The sequence below is a fragment of the Eucyclogobius newberryi genome, unplaced genomic scaffold, assembly GCF_026437365.1.
Source record: "Eucyclogobius newberryi isolate DKJ021-1_F unplaced genomic scaffold, fEucNew1.0.hap1 SCAF_460, whole genome shotgun sequence".
Lineage (NCBI taxonomy): Eukaryota > Metazoa > Chordata > Actinopteri > Gobiiformes > Gobiidae > Eucyclogobius > Eucyclogobius newberryi.
The window spans coordinates 16,942-27,500 of NW_027316124.1; the positions used below are offsets into that span (position 1 = coordinate 16,942).

Consider the following 10,559-nt stretch of genomic DNA (forward strand, 5'->3'; position numbering starts at 1 on the left):
ACCACATGACCTCAGACCACATGACCTCAGACCACATGACCTCAGACCACATGACCTCAGACCACATGACTTCTTTCTCTCTTTTTTACGCTACAGCGTAAAACACAACTCCAGTAGGGGGCGGTAAATGTACCTTTTCAGTTGGCTCCATCCACCATTAAAAGCAACACAACAACAACAACAACAACAACAACACTCCAATCTGGATTTGCATAACTGGAGCTTGTGACCTCTTGGACCTGCAGAGGGCGCTGTTATTAAGCGTTTGCTGTTTAAGTGAAAAGTGAGTTAAACTGAAGTGTAAAAAGACCCCACGGGATTTCTCCAAAACGCCAGACGAGCATCAACTTTCCCTGAGTTTCACTTTGATCCAGGTCAGAACAGTATTCTGTCCTTTTTAGCCTTGTGCAGTGTGACGTAGTGCCACGCCCTCATGTGAGCGCACAGAAGGGTGCCACGCCCTCATGTGAGCGCACAGAAGGGTGCCACGCCCACATGTGAGCGCACAGAAGGGTGCCACGCCCACATGTGAGCGCACAGAAGGGTGCCACGCCCACATGTGAGCGCACAGAAGGGTGCCACGCCCACATGTGAGCGCACAGAAGGGTGCCACGCCCACATGTGAGCGCACAGAAGGGTGCCACGCCCACATGTGAGCGCACAGAAGGGTGCCACGCCCACATGTGAGCGCACAGAAGGGTGCCACGCCCTCATGTGAGCGCACAGAAGGGTGCCACGCCCACATGTGAGCGCACAGAAGGGTGCCACGCCCACATGTGAGCGCACAGAAGGGTGCCACGCCCTCATGTGAGCGCACAGAAGGGTGCCACGCCCACATGTGAGCGCAGAGAAGGGTGCCACGCCCTCATGTGAGCGCACAGAAGGGTGCCACGCCCACATGTGAGCGCACAGAAGGGTGCCACGCCCACATGTGAGCGCACAGAAGGGTGCCACGCCCTCATGTGAGCGCACAGAAGGGTGCCACGCCCACATGTGAGCGCACAGAAGGGTGCCACGCCCAAATGTGAGCGCACAGAAGGGTGCCACGCCCACATGTGAGCGCACAGAAGGGTGCCACGCCCTCATGTGAGCGCACAGAAGGGTGCCACGCCCACATGTGAGCGCACAGAAGGGTGCCACGCCCACATGTGAGCGCACAGAAGGGTGCCACGCCCTCATGTGAGCGCACAGAAGGGTGCCACGCCCACATGTGAGCGCACAGAAGGGTGCCACGCCCTCATGTGAGCGCACAGAAGGGTGCCACGCCCACATGTGAGCGCACAGAAGGGTGCCACGCCCACATGTGAGCGCACAGAAGGGTGCCACGCCCACATGTGAGCGCACAGAAGGGTGCCACGCCCTCATGTGAGCGCACAGAAGGGTGCCACGCCCACATGTGAGCGCACAGAAGGGTGCCACGCCCACATGTGAGCGCACAGAAGGGTGCCACGCCCTCATGTGAGCGCACAGAAGGGTGCCACGCCCACATGTGAGCGCACAGAAGGGTGCCACGCCCACATGTGAGCGCACAGAAGGGTGCCACGCCCTCATGTGAGCGCACAGAAGGGTGCCACGCCCACATGTGAGCGCACAGAAGGGTGCCACGCCCACATGTGAGCGCACAGAAGGGTGCCACGCCCTCATGTGAGCGCACAGAAGGGTGCCACGCCCACATGTGAGCGCACAGAAGGGTGCCACGCCCTCATGTGAGCGCACAGAAGGGTGCCACGCCCACATGTGAGCGCACAGAAGGGTGCCACGCCCTCATGTGAGCGCACAGAAGGGTGCCACGCCCACATGTGAGCGCACAGAAGGGCTTCAGCCTAACCTTGAATTTAGCATTAGTTTGAGGTTTAGCATTAGCCTCACTATAGCCTCAGTTTGAGATTTAGCTTTAGCAAAAACACCTGAAAAATAGCTTTAAAGAGCGTGATCATGGCTGGCGGCCATCTTGGCTCCGCAGCGGCCATCTTGGCTCCACAGCGGCTCTGAGATAAACACAAACACGAGTCATGCATTTGTACAAAATATCACCCACGAAGAACAACAAGGCTCCAGGAAGTCCAGACACGTGTGGGCGGAGCCAAAGAGTCCAGACACGTGTGGGCGGAGCCAAAGAGTCCAGACACGTGTGGGCGGAGCCAAAGAGTCCAGACACGTGTGGGCGGAGCCAAAGAGTCCAGACACGTGTGGGCGGAGCCAAAGAGTCCAGATACGTGTGGGCGGAGCCAAAGAGTCCAGACACGTGTGGGCGGAGCCAAAGAGTCCAGACACGTGTGGGCGGAGCCAGAGGAGCTAATGTCATTATTACTTAGGAACACAGGGGGCGCCACACCAGAGAGAAACCAGGTCTAAACCAGGTCTAAACCAGGACTAAACCTGGACTAAACCTGGTCTAAACCTGGACTAAACCTGGACTAAACCTGGACTAAACCAGGACTAAACCTGGACTAAACCTGGACTAAACCAGGACTAAACCTGGACTAAAGTTGGACTAAACCAGGACTAAACCAGGACTAAACCTGGACTAAACCTGGACTAAACCTGGACTAAACCTGGACTAAACCAGGACTAAACCTGGACTAAAGTTGGACTAAACCAGGACTAAACCTGGACTAAAGTTGGACTAAACCAGGACTAAACCAGGACTAAACCTGGACTAAACCTGGACTAAACCAGGACTAAACCAGAACTAAACCAGGTCTAAACCAGGTCTAAACCAGGTCTAAACCCGTCAGGACTGTTCAGAACCTTCAGGACAGTTTAAACCCTTTAGGACAGTTTAGACCCTTTAGGACAGTCCTGACCCTTGAGGACAGTCCTGACCCTTGAGGACAGTCCTGACCCTTGAGGACAGTCCTAGACCCGTCAGGACAGTCCTGACCCTTGAGGACAGCCCTACACCCTTCAGGACAGTCCTGACCCTTCAGGACAGTCCTGACCCTTGAGGACAGTCCTACACCCTTCAGGACAGTCCTAGACCCGTCAGGACAGTCCTGACCCTTGAGCACAGTCCTGACCCTTGAGGACAGTCCTAGACCCTTGAGGACAGTCCTGACCCTTGAGGACAGTCCTGACCCTTGAGGACAGTCCTAGACCCGTCAGGACAGTCCTGACCCTTGAGCACAGTCCTGACCCTTGAGGACAGTCCTAGACCCTTCAGGACAGTCCTGACCCTTGAGGACAGTCCTGACCCTTGAGGACAGTCCTGACCCTTGAAGACAGTCCTAGACCCTTCAGGACAGTCCTGACCCTTCAGGACAGTCCTGACCCTTGAGGACAGTCCTAGACCCTTGAGGACAGTCCTGACCCTTGAGGACAGTCCTGACCCTTGAGGACAGTCCTAGACCCGTCAGGACAGTCCTGACCCTTCAGGACAGTCCTGACCCTTGAGGACAGTCCTAGACCCTTCAGGACAGTCCTGACCCTTGAGCACAGTCCTGACCCTTGAGGACAGTCCCTGACCCTTGAGGACAGTCCTAGACCCTTGAGGACAGTCCTAGACCCTTCAGGACAGTCCTGACCCTTGAGGACGGTCCTAGACCCTTCAGGACAGTCCTGACCCTTGAGCACAGTCCTGACCCTTGAGGACAGTCCTGACCCTTGAGGACAGTCCTGACCCTTGAGGACAGTCCTAGACCCTTCAGGACAGTCCTGACCCTTGAGGACAGTCCTAGACCCTTCAGGACAGTCCTGACCCTTCAGGACAGTCCTGACCCTTGAGGACAGTCCTAGACCCTTCAGGACAGTCCTGACCCTTGAGCACAGTCCTGACCCTTGAGGACAGTCCCTGACCCTTGAGGACAGTCCTAGACCCTTGAGGACAGTCCTAGACCCTTCAGGACAGTCCTGACCCTTGAGGACGGTCCTAGACCCTTCAGGACAGTCCTGACCCTTGAGCACAGTCCTGACCCTTGAGGACAGTCCTGACCCTTGAGGACAGTCCTGACCCTTGAGGACAGTCCTAGACCCTTCAGGACAGTCCTGACCCTTGAGGACGGTCCTAGACCCTTCAGGACAGTCCTGACCCTTGAGGACGGTCCTAGACCCTTGAGGACAGTCCTAGACCCTTGAGGACAGTCCGGATCTGCTCTCGTTCACGTCTTGTTGATGTCGAGAGGAAAACAAGGCGTGGCGTTTTTGGAAGATCGCAGTTCAGTTTAGAAGACGGTTTGTGGAAAGTTCATGGAAGAAGAAGCAGAAAAAGTCCCAAAAATGCTTCTATAAAGGTCAAAGGTCACACACTAGAAACGTGCGAAACGCAGAAAGTCCAGAAAACGAGCACAAACGGCGAAAGCGTCAAACTCAAAACTCCAAAAGTCCAAAAAGTACGACACATCCAGTTTGGCAGATTTACAGGCAGTGGCTCAACGTCACTAAACCAGGACTAAACCAGGACTAAACCAGGACTAAACCAGGACTAAACCAGGACTAAACCAGGACTAAACCAGGTCTAAACCAGGACTAAACCAGGACTAAACCAGGACTAAACTAAGACTAACCCGAGTCCAAAGAGGTTTAAACTATAAACTATAAACCAGAGCTTGACCGGGACTAAGTAAAGACTAAACCAGGTCTAAACCAGGTCTAAACCAGGTCTAAACCAGGACTAAACCAGGTCTAAACCAGGACTAAACCAGGTCTAAACCAGGTCTAAACCAGGTCTAAACCAGGACTAAACCAGGACTAAACCCGCTCCTGCCCCAGCGTTGATTGTGTATTTGCCTTTAGATTGTATAATAGTAAGAAAGTTTCTCTACATTATATATAAATGTTTATCTCTAATATAAATATGCGCGGTAATAATGTGAATCATAAATATTCATAAATATTCATACAGACATTTCTAAGCAGTGGGTCGTTCTGCATTTCCTCTCAGCGTTTGTCGCTTCAGCAGGAGACGACTTCACCCTGTCCGGATCTGGACGTGTGCCAGCTTTGTTTGTTTGTTTGTTTGTTTGTCAGGTTTGTTCGTCAGGTTTGTTTGTTTGTTTGTTTGTTTGTCAGGTTTGTTTGTCAGGTTTGTTTGTTTGTTTGTTCGTCAGGTTTGTTTCAGGTGTGTTTGTTTGTTTGTCAGGTTTGTTTGTTTGTTTGTTCGTCAGGTTTGTTTCAGGTGTGTTTGTTTGTTTGTTTGTTTGTTTGTCAGGTTTGTCAGGTTTGTTTGTTTGTTTGTTTGTCAGGTTTGTCAGGTTTGTTTGTTTGTTTGTTCGTCAGGTTTGTTTCAGGTGTGTTTGTTTGTTTGTCAGGTTTGTTTGTTTGTTTGTTTGTTAGTTTGTTCGTCAGGTTTGTTTGTTTGTTTGTTTGTTTGTCAGGTTTGTTTGTTTGTTTGTCAGGTTTGTTTGTTTGTTTGTTTGTTTGTTCGTCAGGTTTGTTTGTTTGTTTGTCAGGTTTGTTTGTTTGTTTGTTTGTTTGTTCGTCAGGTTTGTTTGTTTGTTTGTTTGTCAGGTTTGTTTCAGGTGTGTTTGTTTGTTTGTTTGTTTGTTTGTCAGGTTTGTCAGGTTTGTTTGTTTGTTTGTTTGTTTGTCAGGTTTGTTTGTTTGTTTGTTTGTTTGTCAGGTTTGTTTGTTTGTTTGTTTGTTTGTCAGGTTTGTTTGTTTGTCAGGTTTGTTTGTCAGGTTTGTTTGTTTGTTTGTTCGTCAGGTTTGTTTCAGGTGTGTTTGTTTGTTTGTTTGTTTGTTTGTCAGGTTTGTTTGTTTGTTTGTTTGTTTGTCAGGTTTGTTTGTCAGGTTTGTTTGTTTGTTTGTTCGTCAGGTTTGTTTCAGGTGTGTTTGTTTGTTTGTCAGGTTTGTTTGTGTGTTTGTTTGTTTGTCAGGTTTGTTTGTTTGTTTGTTCGTCAGGTTTGTTTCAGGTGTGTTTGTTTGTTTGTTTGTTTGTTTGTCAGGTTTGTTTGTTTGTTTGTTTGTTTGTCAGGTTTGTTTGTCAGGTTTGTTTGTTTGTTTGTTCGTCAGGTTTGTTTCAGGTGTGTTTGTTTGTTTGTCAGGTTTGTTTGTTTGTTAGTTTGTTCGTCAGGTTTGTTTGTTTGTTTGTTTGTTTGTCAGGTTTGTTTGTTTGTTTGTTTGTTTGTTTGTCAGGTTTGTTTGTCAGGTTTGTTTGTTTGTTTGTTCGTCAGGTTTGTTTCAGGTGTGTTTGTTTGTTTGTCAGGTTTGTTTGTTTGTTAGTTTGTTCGTCAGGTTTGTTTGTTTGTTTGTTTGTTTGTCAGGTTTGTTTGTTTGTTTGTTAGTTTGTTCGTCAGGTTTGTTTGTTTGTTTGTTTGTTTGTCAGGTTTGTTTGTTTGTTCGTCAGGTTTGTTTGTTTGTTCGTCAGGTTTGTTTGTTTGTTCGTCAGGTTTGTTTGAAGAGTGTTTGTTTCTTTGCCAGGTTTGTTTGTTTGTTTTGGGTGTGTTTGTTTGTTTTGGGTGTGTTTGTTTGTTTTGGGTGTGTTTGTTTGTCAGGTTTGTTTGTTTCGCGAGTGTTTATTTGTGTGTTTGTTTGTTTGTTTGTGTGTTTGTTTGTGTGTTTGTTTGTTTGTTTGTCAGGTTTGTTTGTTTCGCGAGTGTTTGTTTGTGTGTTTGTTTGTGTGTTTGTTTGTTTGTTTGTTTGTTTGTTTGTTTGTCAGGTTTGTTTGTTTCGCGAGTGTTTGTTTGTGTGTTTGTTTGTGTGTTTGTTTGTGTGTTTGTTTGTGTGTTTGTTTGTTTGTGTGTTTGTTTGTTTGTTTGTTTGTTTGTTTGTTTGTCAGGTGTCCGGAGGCGGCCATGATCCTTTCCTCTTTCAAAATAAAACTAAGGGCTGAAGCAGGAGGAAGCTGATTGGTCGACTGGTCCCTCCCACTCAACGATGATGTCAGACGCTGGGCCTGCTGTCAATCAAAGCGGAAGTCCCGGGCGACGTGCCCTTATATGGAAGTTAACTGAAAGAGGAAGAGAGAAGAGATCAAACCACCTGTCAATCAAGATTCACCACTCCCTCCCTCCCTGCTCTCTGATTGGCCGCGGTACAGAATGGCGAGCTGTGATTGGTCACTCACTTGCTGAGCGTGGAGGGCGAGCCTGACCGGTGGAAGTGGACGATCTGCCACTTGCCGTCGCGGCGGTGCCACACCCTGCTCTCCTCTGATTGGACGGTGCGTGGCGAGCCGTTGGTGTCGATGAACTGAGTGACTCTGATGTAAGCGATGCAGGCCGCCTCCTCCCCCACCAGGTGGATGTGGGGGTTCAAGATGGTGGTGTGGACCGGCTTAGAGTTCTTAGACCACACTGAGGACCACAGGAACCAGAACCACACGCTTAGACCACACGCTTAGACCAGACTGAGGACCACACTGAGGACCACACTGAGGACCACAGGAACCAGAACCACACGCTTAGACCACACGCTTAGACCAGACTGAGGACCACACTGAGGACCACACTGAGGACCACAGGAACCAGAACCACACGCTTAGACCACACGCTTAGACCAGACTGAGGACCACACTGAGGACCACACTGAGGACCACAGGAACCAGAACCACACGCTTAGACCACACGCTTAGACCAGACTGAGGACCACACTGAGGACCACACTGAGGACCACAGGAACCAGAACCACACGCTTAGACCACACGCTTAGACCAGACTGAGGACCACACTGAGGACCACACTGAGGACCACAGGAACCAGAACCACACGCTTAGACCACACGCTTAGACCACACTGAGGACCACACTGAGGACCACACTGAGGACCACACTGAGGACCACAGGAACCAGAACCACACGCTTAGACCACACGCTTAGACCACACTGAGGACCACAGGAACCAGAACCACACGCTTAGACCACACTGAGGACCACACTGAGGACCACACTGAGGACCACACTGAGGACCACACTGAGGACCACAGGAACCAGAACCACACTGAGGACCACACTGAGGACCACACTGAGGACCACACTGAGGACCACAGGAACCAGAACCACACGCTTAGACCACACTGAGGACCATACTGAGGACCACAGGAACCAGAACCACACGCTTAGACCACACTGAGGACCACACTGAGGACCACAGGAACCAGAACCACACGCTTAGACCACACTGAGGACCATACTGAGGACCACAGGAACCAGAACCACACGCTTAGACCACACTGAGGACCACACTGAGGACCACAGGAACCAGAACTAAAGCACTTAGACCACGCTGAGGACCACACTGAGGACCACAGGAACCAGAACTAAAGCACTAAGACCACACTGAGGACCACGGGAACCAGAACTAAAGCACTTAGACCACACTGAGGACCACGAGAACCAGAACAAAGACCACACTGAGGACCACAGGAACCAGAACTAAACCAGGTCTAAATCAGGGCTAAAGCAGGTTTAAAGTAGGACTAAAGCAGGTCTAAAACAGGACTAAAACAGGACTAAAGCAGGACTAAAACAGGACTAAAGCAGGACTAAAGCAGGACTAAAGCAGGACTAAAACAGGACTAAAACAGGACTAAAGCAGGACTAAAACAGGACTAAAACAGGACTAAAGCAGGACTAAAACAGGACTAAAGCAGGACTAAAGCAGGACTAAAGCAGGACTAAACCAGGACTAAAACAGGACTAAAACAGGACTAAAACAGGACTAAAGCAGGACTAAAACAGGACTAAAACAGGACTAAAGCAGGACTAAAGCAGGACTAAAACAGGACTAAAACAGGACTAAAGCAGGACTAAAACAGGACTAAAACAGGACTAAAGCAGGACTAAAACATGACTAAAACAGGACTGAAGCAGGTCTAAAGCAGGTCTAAAGCAGGACTAAATCAGGACTAAAACAGGGCTAAAACAGGACTGAAGCAGGACTAAAACAGGTCTAAAGCAGGACTAAATCAGGACTAAAACAGGGCTAAAACAGGACTAAAGCAGGACTAAAACAGGACTAAAACAGGACTAAAGCAGGACTAAAACATGACTAAAACAGGACTGAAGCAGGACTAAAACAGGTCTAAAGCAGGACTAAATCAGGACTAAAACAGGACTAAAACAGGACTAAAACAGGACTAAAGCAGGACTAAAGCAGGACTAAAACAGGACTAAAACAGGACTAAAGCAGGACTAAAACAGGACTAAAACAGGACTAAAGCAGGACTAAAACATGACTAAAACAGGACTGAAGCAGGACTAAAACAGGTCTAAAGCAGGACTAAATCAGGACTAAAACAGGGCTAAAACAGGACTAAAACAGGACTAAAACAGGACTAAAGCAGGACTAAAACAGGACTAAAACAGGACTAAAGCAGGACTAAAGCAGGACTAAAACATGACTAAAACAGGACTAAAGCAGGACTAAAGCAGGACTAAAGCAGGTTTAAAGTAGGACTAAAGCAGGACTAAAGCAGGACTAAAACAGGACTAAAACAGGACTAAAGCAGGACTAAAACAGGACTAAAACAGGACTAAAGCAGGACTAAAGCAGGTTTAAAGTAGGACTAAAGCAGGACTAAAGCAGGACTAAAGCAGGACTAAAGCAGGTCTAAAGCAGACTAAAGCAGGACTAAAGCAGGACTAAAGCAGGTCTAAAGTAGGACTAAAGCAGGTCTAAAACAGGACTAAAGCAGGACTAAAGCAGGTCTAAAGCAGGTCTAAAGTAGGACTAAAACAGGGCTAAAACAGGACTAAAGCAGGACTAAAGCAGGTCTAAAGCAGGACTAAAACAGGACTAAAGCAGGACTAAAACAGGTCTAAAACAGGACTAAAACAGGACCAAAACAGGACTAAAACAGGACTAAAACAGGACTAAAGCAGGACTAAAACAGGACTAAAGCAGGACTAAAACAGGACTAAAACAGGGCTAAAACAGGACTAAAACAGGGCTAAAGCAGGACTAAAACAGGACTAAAGCAGGACTAAAACAGGACTAAAACAGGGCTAAAACAGGACTAAAACAGGACCAAAACAGGACTAAAACAGGACTAAAACAGGACTAAAGCAGGACTAAAACAGGACTAAAACAGGGCTAAAACAGGACTAAAACAGGGCTAAAGCAGGACTTCAGCAGGCTGAGGACACACTGCACAGTGGGTTTTCAAAGTAAGAGCAGCAAAAGTGTGACTCACGGTTTTCAAAGTAAAAGCGGTGGAAGTCCAGTCCTTCGACCAGATTCCCCAGAGCCTCGGGTTCGAAGGCGGTCACTGCAGGGTCACACATCTTCCTGAAACACACAGGTTTGTTCAGGAGCTCAGGACCAGCGCGTGGAAAAACATGTGACCAACACGTGACAAACATGTGACCAACACGTGACCAACACGTGACAAACATGTGACCAACACGTGATAACACGTGACAAACATGTGACAAACATGTGACAAACATGTGACCAACATTTGACCAACACGTGACAAACATGTGACCGACATGTGGCAATCATGTGACCAACACTTGACAAATATGTGACAAACATGCGACCATCACTTGACAAACATGGGACCAACACGTGTCAAACATGTGACCAAAACATGACCAACACGTGTCAAACATGTGACCAAAACATGACCAACACGTGACAAACATGTGACCAACACGTGACAAACATGTGACCAACACGTGAC

The 10,559-nt window shown here is 48.5% G+C and overlaps 1 protein-coding gene across 1 annotated transcript in view; it reads right to left on the bottom strand.

Annotated features, from left to right (window-relative positions):
* Window positions 1–6,251: 6,251 nt before the first annotated feature.
* Window positions 6,252–10,559, bottom strand: part of LOC140380409 (calcium/calmodulin-dependent protein kinase type II subunit alpha-like) — a gene marked incomplete at its 5' end in the record, with an annotated part of 6,278 nt that continues 1,970 nt past the window's right edge. Inside the window, 3 exons of the mRNA XM_072464412.1 lie at window positions 6,252–6,885; window positions 7,003–7,231; window positions 10,068–10,162. Of these exons, the coding sequence (XP_072320513.1) occupies window positions 6,882–6,885; window positions 7,003–7,231; window positions 10,068–10,162 (328 nt within the window). The remainder of the gene's footprint in view (window positions 6,886–7,002; window positions 7,232–10,067; window positions 10,163–10,559) is intronic.